Source organism: Rosa chinensis, chromosome 3 (assembly GCF_002994745.2).
Source record: "Rosa chinensis cultivar Old Blush chromosome 3, RchiOBHm-V2, whole genome shotgun sequence".
NCBI classification, from domain to species: domain Eukaryota; kingdom Viridiplantae; phylum Streptophyta; class Magnoliopsida; order Rosales; family Rosaceae; genus Rosa; species Rosa chinensis.
The window spans coordinates 38838530-38855712 of record NC_037090.1 but is presented as its reverse complement, the minus strand read 5'-3'; the positions used below and the strand labels follow the sequence as shown (position 1 = coordinate 38855712).

The 17183-nt window shown below is 36.8% G+C and overlaps 3 protein-coding genes across 22 annotated transcripts; 2 read left to right on the top strand and 1 right to left on the bottom strand.

Moving 5' to 3' along the window:
- The first annotated feature begins 1034 nt into the window (after positions 1-1034).
- LOC112195192 (protein AAR2 homolog) lies at positions 1035-8750 on the top strand. Of its 4 annotated transcripts, none has more exons than XM_040516804.1 (12): positions 1035-1389; positions 1491-1548; positions 1618-1677; positions 1810-1939; positions 3899-4122; positions 4256-4348; positions 4428-4499; positions 5708-5740; positions 6977-7105; positions 7345-7401; positions 8257-8347; positions 8433-8750. In XM_040516804.1, the coding sequence occupies exons 1-11, from the start codon at positions 1211-1213 to the stop codon at positions 8317-8319; spliced, it is 1098 nt and encodes a 365-aa protein (XP_040372738.1). In that variant the 5' UTR covers positions 1035-1210; the 3' UTR covers positions 8320-8347; positions 8433-8750. The 4 variants fall into 4 exon arrangements, with proteins under 4 accessions (XP_040372738.1, XP_024191331.1, XP_040372740.1 ...); XM_024335563.2 differs by having other exon boundaries at positions 1040-1389; positions 8252-8347; XM_040516806.1 differs by having other exon boundaries at positions 1277-1389; positions 1478-1677; positions 1814-1939; positions 8252-8347.
- A 737-nt stretch (positions 8751-9487) lies between these two features.
- On the top strand, positions 9488-11677 carry LOC112192908 (nucleolin). Its single transcript, XM_024332829.2, has 3 exons — positions 9488-9804; positions 9894-9964; positions 10682-11677. Exons 1-3 carry the CDS (start codon positions 9710-9712, stop codon positions 11473-11475), a joined length of 960 nt encoding a protein of 319 aa, XP_024188597.1. The 5' UTR covers positions 9488-9709; the 3' UTR covers positions 11476-11677.
- A 937-nt stretch (positions 11678-12614) lies between these two features.
- On the bottom strand, positions 12615-16154 carry LOC121048847 (39S ribosomal protein L41-A, mitochondrial-like). 17 transcript variants are annotated; one of them, XM_024331642.2, is made up of 7 exons: positions 15984-16153; positions 15780-15878; positions 15263-15457; positions 14619-14785; positions 13278-13431; positions 13115-13179; positions 12615-12943 (listed from the first exon to the last, which is right to left on the bottom strand). In XM_024331642.2, the coding sequence occupies exons 5-7, from the start codon at positions 13420-13422 to the stop codon at positions 12875-12877; spliced, it is 279 nt and encodes a 92-aa protein (XP_024187410.1). In that variant the 5' UTR covers positions 13423-13431; positions 14619-14785; positions 15263-15457; positions 15780-15878; positions 15984-16153; the 3' UTR covers positions 12615-12874. The 17 variants fall into 17 exon arrangements, with proteins under 17 accessions (XP_024187410.1, XP_040372011.1, XP_024187408.1 ...); XM_040516077.1 differs by having other exon boundaries at positions 13278-13427; XM_024331640.2 differs by having other exon boundaries at positions 13278-13453; positions 15984-16148.
- Positions 16155-17183: the final 1029 nt, after the last annotated feature.

The window sequence follows — 17183 nt, the reverse complement described above, 5'->3', positions numbered from 1 at the left end:
TCCCTTTTTTCTCTTCAAAATACTATTCTCACTCGTTTTTGTGTTCTAATGATGAAGAGAAGAGAGTGCTTAGAGGGAATTGTATCTAGTTTTTTTTTTGTTATAGTATTTTCTTATCAAAAAGAAAACTCGGTGCTTATTATTTTGAAGAAAAAAATGATTATCACCTCGAAACAGAAATTTATGATTTTAACACTATGTTTTTAGATTTATCGAATGGGATTATAAAGTACATGATGATGAAAAATCATCCTATTAGAGCAACGTTAGGGACAATGTCTGCCTTAATTCAAAAATCTATCCAAGAGGAAAAATTGTTGTACCAAGTACTTGAACCGTTGAACTTTGGTTCGTCGTTGCAAATTGTGCCTCTAAACAATGTCGACCTTATTGCAGTCTCTAGGTGCAAAGATGCAGGCTGGTCACGATATTGTGGATTATCATTACAAAGCGGCCTTCACTTTTTTTTCATTTTTTTTTTTCAAATAGCTGTACAAAACTTCTTTTATTAAACTTCTTACATCTGTGGGGCTAAGCCTCTCAGGTAGGCTGAGTTCCAAACCCCTTTCAAAAAACAAAAAATAAAGGGCCATTCTAGTGAGTACTAGTTAAAATTGGGAAATCCACTTTTTCATTATATTATGATAAATCAACCGTTAGATGCTTATTTATGCATGAGTATATCACTTCTGAAAATTTTCTTCTAAAAATTAACATCATGAAAGTGAACAAGATGAAATCACAGTTATGAATGCCTTCACGATATAAAATGATCAAATTGAAAATTTTCTTCTAAAAATTGTTATTCATGTTCATAACTAATAAATCACAGTTATAAATGCCTTCACTATTTTCAATTTAATTGAAAAATTACATAAATAATTAACATATTAATTTCTAAACATCTAACCATTAATTTACAGAAATGTGATTGAAAAATAAAGGGTCACAATAAATGTTTCTATGCGGCCTCATTGGGGCTCCCACGGTTGGAGTTCCAAAATTAGCCCTTTTTTCATTTTTCGAAAAATTCATTATATATCGTCAGAACTCAAAAGAGAAGAGAAGAGAAGAGGCTTCTGGAGTGGAGACCAGAAGAAACACTCTCTAGAGCACCGCTTCCTGAAGCGCGCTCTGTCTCTCTGTGTTGGGTTTGGCTATTGACTATAGTAGTGGTGAAGTGAATTGGTAAAATAGAGAAAAGGGAATAATGGATGCGGAAACGGCGGTGGAGCTTGCGAAGCAGGGCTCGACGCTTCTGCTGCTGGACGTTCCTCAACACACCCTCATCGGCATCGATACTCACATGCTTTCTGTCGGCCCCGCCTTTAAAGGCATCAAGATGATCCCTCCCGGTCCTCATTTCCTCTACTACTCCTCTTCCACCAGGTACTCACTCTTTGCTCTCTTCACTGTATATCCTCCTCCTCATTTGTTTTTGCTCGCTCCAATTCTAAATCCTTTGCTATTATGTGAGTGCTTGCTCAAAGAGACGGAAAGGATTTCTCACCTATTACCGGCTTTTTCGTTTGTTCCGCACCATCTGAGGTCAGTGACCATGTCAGCTTTTCTTTTCAAGTTTTACCATGGTATCAAAGCATTTGAGCTTTTTCTCAGGTAATTGTACGCAAGTGGGATCAACAAGAGGAGAGATTAGTCAAACTACCACAAGAGGAGGTTTGTATTTATTTTGATTTCTTTGTTTTCACACCATACGCGGGGTTTTGTAAATTCAATCTCGAATAAACTGCTTCACTCTTTCAATTTGATCTTTTTTTTGTTGTCTCTTATCATATTTTGTTCATTAAGGAAGAGAGATATTGCCGAGCTGTTAGGAGTTGGGAGTTTGACAGATATCTCGGTCCTTATAATCTGAGCCAGTATGGAGATTGGAAACGATTGTCTAGTTACATTACAAAGAGCACCATCGAACGGCTCGGTATGCATCATTCACAACCTTAATCTCACTCTCTATTCATTATTTGTAATTACTGTGGATATTTTCATCGTCATCTGTTACTGCATTGCTCTGTGCTTTATATCTTCTGCACAAGTTGTTTCAGCAAGTCTTGTTGTGAGTGATTCTGGATTCAAGTTTTGTTACTACATTACTCAGTATTTACCCCTAAGCTAAATTTCATTAGACGTTCTTCTTAAAATCTAATTATTCAAGACCATTCTAAGAGACTAGATTTTAATCCCAAGGCCTAATAATTAATCATAAACCCAAGCGAACCACAATCAGCTTATATCCTCCTACTCCACCTCTAGCTAGAAACTATATCAACAATTTCTAGCTTGGTCCAAATAGATCTCAGAAAATATACAAATGATACAGAAGAGCAATATGAGATCGTCGATGAGAGCGGAGACAAGATTTTGACTGGTATGTAAACCAAGAGGAAAGTTGAGTATTAACATGACATCTGAGATAGGATACTTGAAGGAATATACATGTTAGCTAGAGTAAAGTTATTTGTGGTGTAACTATTTTGTTTTTCTCTTTTTCGTAAAGAGAAATGGAGTATTCTTTTCTGTGGCTAGAATAGGTTTCCTGAGCATATTTCTTGGTTGTGTTGTGAAAAAATAAATAAATAAATAAATAAAAAACACATAAGCACCTAACTGTTAGGGATGCGCCAACAATATATGTCAAGTTTCAATCTCCTTATCTGCAGCCGCATCCTGCACATGGAGAGGCAGAGATATATAAATACAATACAAAGGTTTTGTTGTTTAACAATGTAACTGGGCGATGGAAGATGGATGTTTCAATCCAAGGAACACTTGAACCAGAGCTCTGATACTATATTACAAGAACAATTTAGAAGTGATGTATGGAATTTTCTTTTTTCTTTTTTTCTTTTTTTGTTACACCAGCAGAGTATGCAAGGGTGTTTATATATAGGACATAGAGACATAAATCCACTTTAATTATTAACCTTGAGTTGAGCTGAAAAACAGTCAGACCTTCATTTAGGTAACAGACTTGATCTAGGCTATTTGCCTAATTATCAACAATTAATCTAAACCACTCCGTTTTCATTTGGAAAGTAGATATCAACACGTCTGAGCTTGCTAAAAATAAAACTGAGACAGATTACTGCTGGATTGGAGAATACTTGGTCGAATGGAGCATAGAGATAGTGTTTGAAGGTTGGTGTGCAGAGCGAGGTGCAAATTTTTGTTTGGTTGGTGGTATTAGAACATTCTTGAGAAAATAAAGAAATGCTTGCTTGTACGTTGTGCTGTAGTGCTGCTGAGAGTGTAGATAATATCTTTATGCAATGCCCTTTCACCTCTTAAATTTTTGGGAGGTTACTTGGAGTTGGTACTAATAAGGTTAGCATCGCTCTTTGGTGTTGTGCATTCTCAGTGGTTACTGATCTTGTTTTGATGGAACCAAATAACTTTTAAACATCAGAGGGGAGGAGGTGGCTATTTTTATTTAATTTTTTTTTTTTGGGAAAGAGTGGAGTTTTGACATCTTTGTGGACTTTGTTCTGCGGGTATTTTGGAGAGCCTCCCCATAGTTTGTTCATCTGGATTGGTGGTTCTCTTAGATGGACAACTATTCTATGCATTGATTTGTCTTTGTTAGAAGAAATGTTTCTGATAAAAAATTAGTCAGGTGACTACAAATTATGGATCTGATTGACTTTTGCCCATTAGTGGCCTGGTTTTAAACACACTTTCAGATTTCATTACAGCTTAATTTATTTTATTGAGTGCTAATTAAGTAATAATCAATGACTTTTGTGATGATTGTACAGACAAGGAGCTTCTATTACTCTTTAAATTTCAGTGCAATGTGTGTGAAATATATCCTGACGTGTTGCATGTATTGCACTCTTTGTTGACCCAACTTTTAAATTTTTAAATGATTGGTGCTGTATAGAACCCATTGGAGGAGAAATTACTGTTGCTTCTGAATCTTCCCTGCACAAATTCACTCCTAAAACAGCCAAGGAGAATGCTCTAGATGAGCAGTTGAAGGCTAGTACGTTCTCAACATCCAGTGACACGTCGAATGCTAGAGGATGCTACTACACATCAATTCCACATGTTATCAAACATAAAGGAATCGATGTCCAGCAGCTTACGTCTTTGAATCTTGACAAGGTCCCCCCCTTTCTCTAGTATTATCATTGATTTCTTTTTTTGTTCATTTTTCTGTTAAGCTTGTTTATCCATTTTTTCTTTCACTAATCTTTCTCCCATCTTTTCCTGGTCTGACTATTACTGATTGTTTCAGACACAATTGTTAGAAAGTGTACTACAAAAGGAATATAATGGTTCTGAGGACATGCTTCTTGGGGAGCTGCAATTTGCCTTCATTGCATTTTTGGCAAGTGCAGAACGCATACTCGTACATTGTTTCTGTTGCTTACTGTTATCATATTGTTAATATATTTAAACATATGCAGATGGGACAATCACTTGAAGCATTTCTGCAGTGGAAGTCTTTGGTCAATCTTTTATTTGGATGTACTGAAGCTGTAAGTATTGGTTTAATTTCCACGTTTCACTTTACTCGTCTTTCAATTCAGTGATGCAGACCAACATAAAAGATAGGGCCGGTTCTTTAGGATAAATAGGCAAGAAAGACGAGTGGTGCAGAAGACTTATGTATTTTGCCAAACCTATGTTCACAAGAGATTACTTGTTCTTTAGGAGAAGATAAAGTCTTACAAGTTACAAGATAATAAAGTTAAGTTGCATAATTCAAAGTTCCAAACTCAAAATTCTTATCCTCACAAGCTTGCATTTTCCCATAGTCTCACCTAAGAGTGAAAAAGAGTTGTTGTTGAGATATGAACCTGTGACCTGAACCAGTGTTAGTTAGGCCAGCTAACCAACAGGCCACGGCTTTTTTCCTTCAGATGAGAAATGAGTTTTTGGTCTGTACAACTGTTTTACAATTTCGATATTTCTATCTATAGATTTGCTCCATTCAGTATGACTGCATGAATAAGGCAGCAAAAGCATTTTCCTTCATACTGAGGACTTTCCAGCAACAAATAGATATCTTCTTATTTATCTCTTGTGCCCACAAGGATGACTTTACATGTTACATGCAAAGTCAAGATGAAAGGCTAATCAAGAAAAAGTGCTAATGTAATTAGAACTCTTTTTTATATCCCTCTTGCCTCACAGGATGGAGTAGATAACCTATTGGAGGGCCAGTGGCAATTGGCCAAAAAAAAAAAAAGGCTTTAATCTTGGTTTTCCTAAATAAATCATGTTGTGGGTCCCACTGTATCTTATTCTCAGCAAACTTTTATGAGTTTGTATTTTCTTGGGAACCCAGGATTTCTGATTAATTTGAAACGTATGTTAAGCAAGTATTGGTGCGGTTTGGTTTCAGCAAGAGAATAAAGTAGGCCAACCAAAGGAATACTCGCACTTACGTATCTTTGTTCTTAAACTCCAACTGTTTTCTTTTAGCCTTCTGTAGTTCTGTTGTATGTTCATTTTATCACTTCCTTAACAAAAGCCTCCATTGAAGTTAAATTATACATGCGTACCAATGTTATTCGCAGATATTGTTTAACTGAAAAAAGAAAGAAGTGTTCTGAGACTAGCATAATTTTCCCTGCTGATTCTTATATCATATGGATTCAATACACTACATTATATCTAACCAGGTTCACATGATGACTTCTAGGTTTAAGTATCTGACAATTCTGTTATATCTTTAATGCAGCCTTTCCATACAAGGAGTCGGCTATTTGTAAAGGTAATCTACAGAGGTGTCTCCTTTTTTGGGATGTCATTAGAAAATTCTCATCTGGCTGGATTGATTTTAGCATCGTTGGGAATACATTCTACCTTTTCAGTTTCTCTACTCGTTTTATTTATTTTCTTTTATATGCTCAATTACGTTAAGTTTTTCTCTGGTACATTTCATGAAAAGATCTGACAGAAATGGCAGCCACCTTGTCTCACTGGGTAGCATTTTAAACAAGACCAGGCACAATGAATAGGTTTGAGATAGGTGAAGTTTTTGGTGGTGGAAAGGTTGATTCAATAAAAATGATAGTTTTTTTTTTCCCCCAAAACTTATGATACAATATCAAGCATAGGGTGGAGGTTGTGGATTGGAGCCATATCCATGGGGGTAGGCCGAGAAGTCGTTTGGAGTGGACAAGCGGACTCTTTTTTTTGGAAGGCATAAATTGAAGCTAAAGCTTTTGGGCCTATTGGTTTCTCACTGAATTTGTTCAACAACTGGGATATCATGAACAGGATGGAAGTCAGTTGGTTTCAAAAGAATGGTGATAAATGTAATAATACAAATTGGACCACTATCTGCCTCGTATGAAAAGATTTGGAGCGTGCTAATGATTTGAGGCCATAAGTTAGATTTCTTGTGCATATATAATGTTGCTGATGGTGTTGCCCTTCTGAATTAAGATTAGGAGATACACGATTGCAGAAAGACAATTTAACTGTCCTAAAGTACTGATAACTGACGAAGTTGTTGGCGAGGCAAGGACAAAGAAACAAAAAGGTTGGGATTGCATGATACATTTTGACGTGGAATGGGACTTAGTGTAGTTTATAAGTTAAGTTTCTGTAGGGGAGGGCATAAGGATTAAGGAAAGTGGACAATATAGTACTTAGTGACGCATTACCACAGAAGTTCTTACGAAGGAGAGGGGACAATATTTTGTAGTTAGTGATGCATTATCGCAGTTCTTGTGATGTTTTTAGCAGTTGGTAGATTATGGTTCCACATGTTTTTTAGTAGGAGTTCGCTATTCTCATATATTTTCTTATCAAATCTTTTCTTTTCTTGTAAAAGTAAAATAAAACATTATAATTTTTTGTTGCTTCCAGATAAGATAGCATGTTGTGGAAGTTTTAATTTCATCTCATTTTAATTCCTGTAAACTACACATAACAGAATTAGCTTTCATCCTACCCCTTCTTTATGCGCTCTCATAATTAGCTTTTGATGGAAATATCACAGTTCATTAAAGTCATCTACTATCAACTGAAACATGCGCTTAAGAAAGATTGCACAGATGCAATTGGTGCATCAGCCTTGTTAGATGATTCATGGTTCTCTGCTGACAGCTTTTTGTATCATCTTTTTAAGGTAATGAGGTCACTTCATCGTTTTTGTGCTTGGTTCTGCTGTTGTCATTCTTTTTAACTATTACGCCTACAGTTGGTATATCTATCAAGTTGATTCAGTTTTATCTGTCAACTTTGCTACCATTTGGTTCATTTTTCTAAAGAGAAATAAAATAAACAAAAATGCATTATGTAGCCATGTCCGGTAAGGAAGTTTTGAAGTATTACAACCTAATGACTAACTTATGAATGGGATTGCAGGAATTCTTTTTACTGCTGCAAGATGCCTCAATTGTTGACGGAGATCTTCTGTCATGGGTATGCACTCAAAGCTTGGGTTTTTCGTGAAAATTTTATTCTCTCCGGCAAAAAAGGAGATACGGATTCTCTTGTTATTAATCTATGACCTTGTTTTCAGCTTATAGTTTATTCAAAATTTCAATTGTCATTCGATCTGTCATGATAAGCATATTCACTCACACAGAATCGTTTGTTTCTGGATTTGAACATATGGTGTAAGATGATTATAAGGTAGTTCAGTTTTTGCCTACAGAAGTGATTTTATTATATTGTGGTCTTATTACATAGGTGTGCTTTTGGGGCACTGTATCTTACTGAGCTTCGCGTTGTTATTTTCTTCACCCCTTGTTCTACCAATCCTGGCATTATCCTTTCCATCACTTATTCTTCTCTTCCTCCCTTTTATATTTTTCTCTATCATGCATCAGCAGGGGAACTGTCTGGACATTTGAAATTAGTGTGGTTTGTTTGCATATCTTCCTCCCTTTTATATATACCCTGACTTGATTGCTACTGCAACAGTTTGTTCGTATGGCAATGCCATTGTTATGTGCATGAGAACTACTTGTTAAGTCTCATGTTTTGTATTTGGTTTAGAGATTATGATTGCTCATCTTTGTGCTTCCATGTGGTCTCAGATTCTCAATATTTTTCAGCCAGTCATTTTTTTTTTTTCCCTTTCTTTTCTTTGTATAATCAGTTGGTTCTTTCATCATGAAGAGCACGAACTGAGTGGCTTCATATGGCATGCTGCATAATATCAAACTTGGTCCTCTGTTGAGATTTATTTGATGAGAGTGACTTCAAATTTGTGTTATTTTAAGTGCTCGTCTCTATTTGACTAAATACTTTGCTCTTATTCTGAAAGACAAGGAAACTCAAGGCGTTGCTGGAAAGCAATTTTGGATGGCAATTCGAGCAGAACAGTGCAGTTGATGGGATACATTTTGAAGAGGATGATGAGGTCAGCGTTCGTTTGTATTAAAGTTAAAATCTATGTGCATTTTCCCATTTCTTCCTCTTTCAGTCCCTGACGTCAGAATTTGCAGTTTGCTCCTGTTGTTGTGATGTTGGATGACCCAAGTTCGACTGAAGTACCAAGATTCTAAATGTTAACATTCAACACTCGCAGTTTGCCCCTGTTGTTCAGATGCTGGATGACCCAAGTTTGAGTGAAGCCTCATTAGGTTTAGGCTTCAGACTTTACTGTGACACAATTTTACGTAACCAACTTGATTGGTATAATCAGTAAACTATTGTATAGTTGAATTTCCCATGTAAGGTGGCTAGATGCTAGACTGTTGGTGTTAGTGTTCTACGATGTACCTGTATCATTTATCATAATCCAACCTCAATCTTCCCAAGCTGACCTGCTTCTCATAATAACAACCGACTTCCAACTAGAAACTTAATGGATCACAGCCCTTGGATCTCAATCATATTACGATACAAACTCAATACCGCTCCTAAAGATAATTTGTTTTAAATCGGGAATCAATAACACAAATTGAATGACTAATACTTCAATGTACCTCTCACCAGACGGCTATTAGGATCATGTCACTAGTAGCACTCACCAGACGGCCACTAGGATCATGTCACTAGTAGCACTCATCAGACGACCACTACTAGTTCGCCAATAGTACTCACTAGGCGGCCACTAAATGAAAAATGTCAGAGAGACGGAGTACAACTAGTTGGAATAACTCACTTTGATGATTCTTTTATTTTAGTTTTATCAATTTTATTAAGGCTTTACATATATGATTTTTATACACTCTTTATTTGTTTCACATGATACCACTTATTGTAAAACAATTACTTGATGCCTAAATTCTTTATCTACTTCTAATAAGTAGCACTATCCATCCAGAATTTGGAGGTTTCCATATGAAGAGTCAAATAGGTCTAGACTTTTGGACAATATCGTTTATCTATTCAGTATAGTTCCATCAATAACAAAAGCAGTGAAATCCGCACTCTCTAATTTGTAATTTACACTCTCTATTTTCTCATAAAAAGTTAAAATTTAAATTACAAAAAAAATGTGGATTGTAAAACATAACTTCCCGAACAAAAAAAAACCGCAGCAAAGCGGGTTATCTAACCGGCCAGGGGTTCCTAACCCCCCTAAACATCACTTTGTAATCGAAAAAGAAAAAACACGCCCCTAAACCTCTATCGTTGTTTCCCGTATAGCTCTCAGAAATTGTTGCTTATCGAATTCTCTTGTTCCTTCCTCCAGACCACCACGTTGCTTCCTTGCACTTGCTACCGCCCTCTCCAGTTCTCCATCGTCATCAGATCTGCAATTTTCAGAAAGCGAATGGCTCGGAGGCTCCGTTCCTTTATTTCCCTCAATTCTTCTTGTCTTTGCAAACTCCCAAAACCCCAAATGCAGCCTTCACTGCTGCTTCCAAGGTCACACTGGGTCTTTTCCAATTATAGATTGTCGTTGCTTAATCCTTTTAACTTCTCAAGTAACTGTTTCTCTCTGTTTCCTCTTTCAGATTAGAATACCCATCTGATTCTGCTTTAACAACTTCAACAGGTCCCTGTGGGTTGTCTCCAAGTTTTCAAGGTTAGCTTCCATTTCTTGAAACCAATGCTATGCTTATTTGTGTCACCTGTACAACTCCCAACAAGTTGATCCACACTCCAAAGTTAATACATATATATTGTATGTGTTTAAAAGTATTTGGTTTTTGATTTGGATATACATATTCATGGTAAAACTATGCAGTATATATATCTACAAAAAGGTCTTATCTGTCAGTGTCTTCTTCTTCTTCTTTTCCTTCTGTTTTGCTCCCTCTCATATTTAGTATATTGCATAAAACCGTCAAATTTCCATGTCAACTTCTTTGTATGGATTCGATCTGTCTCCAATACAAAAAAAGGGCTGTTGGATTTACAATTGATCTTTTTTGCTGGGCTTCCTTGAGTGTGTGCACTTCGGATTGCTGTCATCGGCAGACCTTTAGCTTGACAACTCATTCCATTAGCCTGAGTTGTTTATAAGGAAACAATGAAAGCAAGATTTCTAGTTTCATTATAACTATTAATGAATTTAACTATTAATTATAACTATTATTTTCTTTCATGATCAGATGGATTTTAATTATTGTAAAAGTAGTTGGAATTTTGAACTATATGTAGGGCTTTTCTCCAAGTGCCTTGCTGAAGAAAAAAATTTAGCTTCCTTGGCTGAAAACTATAAATAAATTTTAAGAGATAACTTTATACGACATGCATTTGACTTTATGTGCCTGATACCTGTGACTGTTGCATGTTGTAGCTTCACGATCATATGCTCGTGGTGATCGTAAATATTATGATCTTTTTGGCAATGGAAAACCTGGTGACAAGGATTTCAGGAAAGCCTGGAAGAAAGAAATTAAGGAAGACGATTGTTTATGGACAGGTAGTGAAGATGAGAAAGATGATGGAAAGGATAAAAAGAGTCATCTGGAAGAAGAGATCCAAAAAGCTAAACAGCAGGCAAGGGAGCACTCTGACCTGATCGATGCCGATGATAGTGATGAGTTGAGAAGTGTTTGGTCTGGAAGTGATGAGGAGAAGTCCCTGTGGACTGGTAGTGAAGGTGATGATGATGATGATATTCCTACTGAAGCCTACCCAAATGAAAGTAGTGACAAATACATAGATAAGCTGTTTGAATTTGAGGAAACATCAAAGTACCGGACAATCTCAGAATTATTAAAAGCAGAACAAGAACCAGAGGAGCTTTCACCTGGAAAGCAAGCCAGGAAAATTGCAGTTGAGAATGCATTGAAAAAGTTGAAGAAAGGGCCAGACGGGAGATATGTTAATGTATGGGAAGTCATGAGTGACCTAGATATTCTAATAGGAGCATTTGAAAATATAGTTTCAGGACCAGAATATGCAGAGCTGAGGCATGGGGGGCCTAAGAAATTAAATATGCAGTTCTTCAAGGATATACAAGCGCGCATGAGAGATCCAAATTATAAGTTCTCGCCTGAGTTGAAGCTGAAACCGAAGAGCAAACTAGTTCCGAAAAAGAAATGGCAGAAGACACAGTCTAGGCGGAGGAAAGCACAAAAGCGCTGAAGTTTCCCTCTTTAACCCCATTCCTCTATTTCCCCAAACAACTGTAAATAGTTGAATTTTAAAATGAATGTGTAAGTTCTTGTATTTATTTTTGTTTTTCGATTGAATGTTTGTTGTAGTTGGGGAGGACTGTGTGGACTCTCTTTCCTTCAAATAGAACCCAAAAATAAATATAGATCAAAGCTTTCCAGGCATTTAATTGTCAGTGGTGTTATTCACACTCCTTGTAGTATGAGTAAAATTCGGATTCAAATTTGCTCACCACCAATACTTTGGTGGTGATACCACCACTCAATACAAAATTGTCATGTGTTATAAAACACAATTATAGTTAATCATGATGTTTTATTAAAAAATTATATTTTAAGTGTTTAATTAATTTTAGAACAATTCTTAAGTTCACCCCTAGGGTGAATGAGCATATTCATCCCTATTGTCGATTAACATACTTTTATTTAATAAATTTATAATCCAACGGTCTATATCTTAAATTAGCCTTTAAAGATCATCTCTATAAAAAATCAATCGAATTAGAAATCGTTTAATTATCTAATTGAATCAAACAAATGGATGGTTCTAACAACACTTACTACTATTATGATGAACCGTCCATGTATTTCATAGAAATGAATAACTAAAAAGTCTTCAATTTAATTGATTTTTTACAAAGCTAATCTTTGTATTATATTATACAACATGAATGGTTGGATTAGAAAATTATAAAGTTATTATGCTTTAATCAACAATGGGGTGAATATGCTCATTCACCATAGGGGTGAACCTAAGAATTTTTCTTAATTTTATATGACATAGCAAGTTTTAATAGAGTGGTGATATCACCACAAAATAAAAGTGGTGAGCAAATTTGAATCTATGCTCAAGGGTTATCAGGACATGAAAACAAAATCTCATATGCAATGCCAAACCACCATTTTCGGAACCTAGCAACACCAAAAAGTTGACTATCATAGTCCGTAGGCTTTCTTTTTTTATATTCCTTTCCTCAAATTTATACTTTCTCAAAAGAAACATGGCTTCAAGCACGACCAGAAGGGAATAGTGAACTATAGCAGTCCTGAAGTTTTTTGAATATTCAGAACTATCTGACTATCAGGGATTTCCTAAAGAAACACCAAGCATTTTACAGTACAAATGAGTCCGGTTATCTTCTAATTGAATAAATATCAAGCAATGCTTAAACCAAGGAAGCTTATTACTTGAAAAGTCTCGAGGCTCACACCTCCAAGCAAGAACGTCTACATTGATCAGACCCACTAATCTTGTACAGTTAAGATAAAAAAAAAAAAAAAACTAAACTAAAACAAAATCCATGAATATGACTAGCTTAATTTTCTATTACAACAATAAAGGAAAGATCAGATAATTGCCACTCATTTGCCTATTTAGTTGATTCGTCTGACTCTGCAGTCTTGACCTCTTTGGGGCACTGAGATACATATGGTTTGAGCTGCATGCAACAAAGGAAAAAGTGATTTACAACGACCATGTATGTACTTGTATGATTCAGGAGTAGTGGGTTTTAGCAGTGCTACAGATTGCATCAAGGTCTAATTTATGGATAACAGAATGCACACACCAAATATGATTCAGAAAAAAAAAAGGAAAGAAATATACCCACCTTGAAGTCAGCTAAATCAGGGACTACATAGTTGGGTAGTTTGTCCTGCACCACAACATATCCACCTGCAAAATTTTGAGCAATTTAGGAAACATGTCAAGTGGTAAACATGTATCCTTGGAAAAGTAAATGAGAGCATTGTCAAAATGGAAAGATAGCAAACCTTTTCGGGTGTGGAAACCAGTGGGCTTGCAGTTCTTCCCCTTGTAAAAGTTCCTTGGGGCTCGTTTGGGGGAAAGAATGTCAAGGGATGCCGTTCGCTTTCGACGAAATGCCCTTCCTAGCCCCATTATTAGCCCCAGTGGCATTTTCTCTGGCTTTTCCTCAAAATAAATTAGACTATATCATAGTTAACAAATATGATTAAAGCAAATTTATATATAAAAATCCCAGAATTTGAAAGAAAATTCTAAGGAAAGTAAATCTTTTCTATCCAAGCAGCTACTGCCTCATCAAATACAAATTGACTTACAACTTGACCCCTCAAAATACTGATTCACTCCTAGTAATCTATCAAAAAACTGACCCTAAAGAAACAGAATCTTGTATGACCGGTAATTGTTTAACTGAAACTAGAATAACACCAAGCACGCGATAGTTCAATTACAGATGTATAGGTTAAACCTAGGAGCCAAAGACACAAATGGGAAACGATAATGATGATTGGTAGTAATAACAACGGAAAAACTGTTGGCAGTGGTCGATAGTAATCAGCACTGCTGGCCATTGACAAATGCAATTAGACGAAGCGAAGGGAAGCAATGAATCTTCCTAGAAAATTCTATTCACAATTAAACATAAACAAGCGACAGAGAACCAAAAACTAACAGACTAACGTACCAATGGCTCGGCCTTCCCTCTAACAAAAATTCAGCAAAAGATTACACATTTAACAAGCAGGGACATAGCCAGGAATTCTCGGAGGGTTGGGATAATTGTATCCATACAAAAATTTTGCGCACAACTGGGAGGCTCATTAAATGGCCTAAGCAAAATGAAATCAAACATGATGAACATCATCAACAACCCTTGCCAAAAAAAAAAAAAAAAAAAAGATCATAAAGTTTAAACATCATCACCAAACATGATAAGCAAACGAATCTGGACAAGTGGACAACCCATTCCCTAAACACCAAACATCATCACCAAACATGATAAGCAAACGAATCTGGACAAGTGGACAACCCATTCCCTAAACACCAAACATCACCAAGTTTAAACATCATCACCAAACAATCAATTGAATCAAACACGATAAGCAAACGAATCTGGACAACCCATTCCCTAAACACCAAACATCACCAAGTTTCGACCTCACCCTAAACACCAAACATCACGATTCACGAATCTGGACAACCCGTGGCCATTCCCAATTATTAAACATCATCAAGTTTGGACCTCACCCTAAACACCAAAGATCACGAATCTGGACAACCCATTCCCAATTATCAAACATCATCAGCAATTCAGCATGGGTAACCACTAATCAGTTTACGGTGTTTACCAGAGACTCAGGGATTGAAGGAGTCGCAGAGACGCAGACTCGCAGTGGAGGTGGCTCGGTGGCGGAGGAGGTGGCTCAGGCGGACTGCCGGGACTCACGGCTGGAGCCTGGAAGGCTGGAAGGCAGAATCAAGCTCGGGACAGAGGAAGACGGGGAGAGTCTTGAGACTGGGAGTGGGAGTTTCGACCGACAGCAGAGAAGCATCAGTATATACTAGGAATGGCACCCACACTTTGCCACGGGATTTGTTATTGGTAATAATTTACAATAATGAAAGATATAATTTCCTTTTTCAGGTAACAATCATAGAATTAAAAAATTCCAAAATAATCAAAACCCAAAATTCTAAAGGCCAGTTTGGTAGCTCGACAACCAAAAGCAAATAAGCGAGTTCAATCCTCCAAGTTTATCATGGAAAAGGAGCAAACTTGGTCTCCTCTACTACATATCATCAGAATTAAATCAAAACCCATAATCAAGATTTCATTTTTCCTATTCCTTCATTTAGCCACTAACCAAACAGAGCACCGCTCCCCACACAATCAAATCTCTCAAAACTATTTGAAGATAAAGCCGCAGCAAAGGAAAACTATTTGAACCCGAATCAAAATAAGCGATCGATGGTAGGGTTTTTCGAAGGCTACCTTGTCTGCTCGACTCTCTCTCTCTCTGAAACGAAATAGCAGAAGAAAAGATGGGCAGTCGATGCTACGCCTGTATCTCACAGCTTGGACAAAAGCGTCATTTGACTGTTGATATGAACAAATGAACAATGCTTAGGAACAGACCCCTACTTGGCAGATTTTGGCCCAAATTTTCCCTTGGGCTAGTAACAGCAGCTTCACAATCAAAAGTTGTTTATTTATCAAATGAAGAATCAAGTTCAAATTGCTCAGTGGTTATTTATCATTCTAATGCAGACATGGAACCCTTCATAGTCTGAAGAGAACGATCCAAGATTGAAACTTTCGATATTAAAAGTATACATTAGAACCAGAAATCAAGAGCATGAACAACTAGAATCACGGTATCTGCAAATTTCAATACCCAAAACGAAATTTGATGCAAATTCACCATCAATTTCAATTTCATGAATTGAAAGATCAAATCACAGAATTATACGAAAAGCGAAAAACCCAGATGGGAAAGAGAAGATGGTACCTGAGGCGATTGGGTGTTGCTGCTCAAGTGGCTCGAGAGGTTTAGGGCTTTTGAGCTACTTGGGAAAACCAGAGAGAATCAAAAGCAAAAGAGAAGGAACTGGGGCAAGGCCCATGACCCGATTAGAGCTCAGTTGGGTTTTATTTGCCATCGTTTTGGGGCCTTTACAATTACTAAATAAGAATTAGGAGAGTTGCAGATTACCTGTGAGAAAATGAAGTATCGTTCGATATCGATCGGAAGGCAGAAGGCTCTAGTCTCGGTTCTCAATTGGTTTTGAGTTGGATTTCATTTTTCTTTTTGGTCGATATATTTTTTAATCAAATCACAACAATTTCTCAATTAACTTAAGTCAGAGTAGCATGTTGCATACATTTCTATTACCATAAACATACACGGGCAATTATCAAAAGTGGTATATATGAAAAAGCATCATTCGTTAAAACATTCAATGCTCACTTATTACAAAAAAAAAAAAAAATAAAAAAAAAATTTTAAATATGTACTTGCCCTTCAAACTAGGGCTTAGAGGCTTTGTAAGATATGTTGGCAAAGTTTGTGCTTCAGCTACCATCTTTTAATTTGGGGGATTTTTGTTCTTAGAAGTGGCCTTCCCCTTCTGTTCTTTGGTTAAGCTTTCTCCTCATGCACAGCTTCCTTAGGCACCAAAATGCTTCCTAGAGCCTCGACCATGCTAAGAGACTTAGTAGAGAACTTGTTAGTGAACTCTGGCAGCTTCATCGATTTGTTAAACAGTTCTGGCAACAGTATTTTCAGCTTCTTTGGAGAGGAGGCTAGTGAAGTTGGCCTGCCTCATTTGGTTATCATAGATTCTTCAACCGATGCAAATTTCTCAATAGGCACATGCTCTCAACTAGCATTTGAGCGCATTTTTTTTCTTTCACGCAGCACAGTAGGCTTGCGTCCACCGATGTACATGGTCTTTTGAACCAAACGAGGCCCCGCTAACAGAAGGCAAGATTAGGGTTTGTATGCCTTAAAACTTGAAAGCACCGTTCACAAACTTGTTGGTAGTGAACAGAAAGATGGACCGGCAATCTCTAGCCTCTTATCAACAGTATTATTCATCCCACTGAACACAACTCTACCATCAGTCACAGAACAACCATCTCCTTCAGAAATTGCATTACCCTACAAGGTTCTCAAAGAAGAAATAAATCCTTGTTTCCACATTTAGGCCTAGCTTTAAGGTTTTCTTGAGAAAAAAAAAATGCTTAGAGATTTCATGTGAAACCCTAACTCATACTTGGCCCAGATTCTCAAAACGTTTTTCATCCAGTTCAATGAATTTCCTAGTAACAGAAGCAACATCTTCAATGGTGTCACGTACCTTAAACAATGGTCGGATATTGGTTATACGAGCCCAAAAATAGAGGGAGTTCA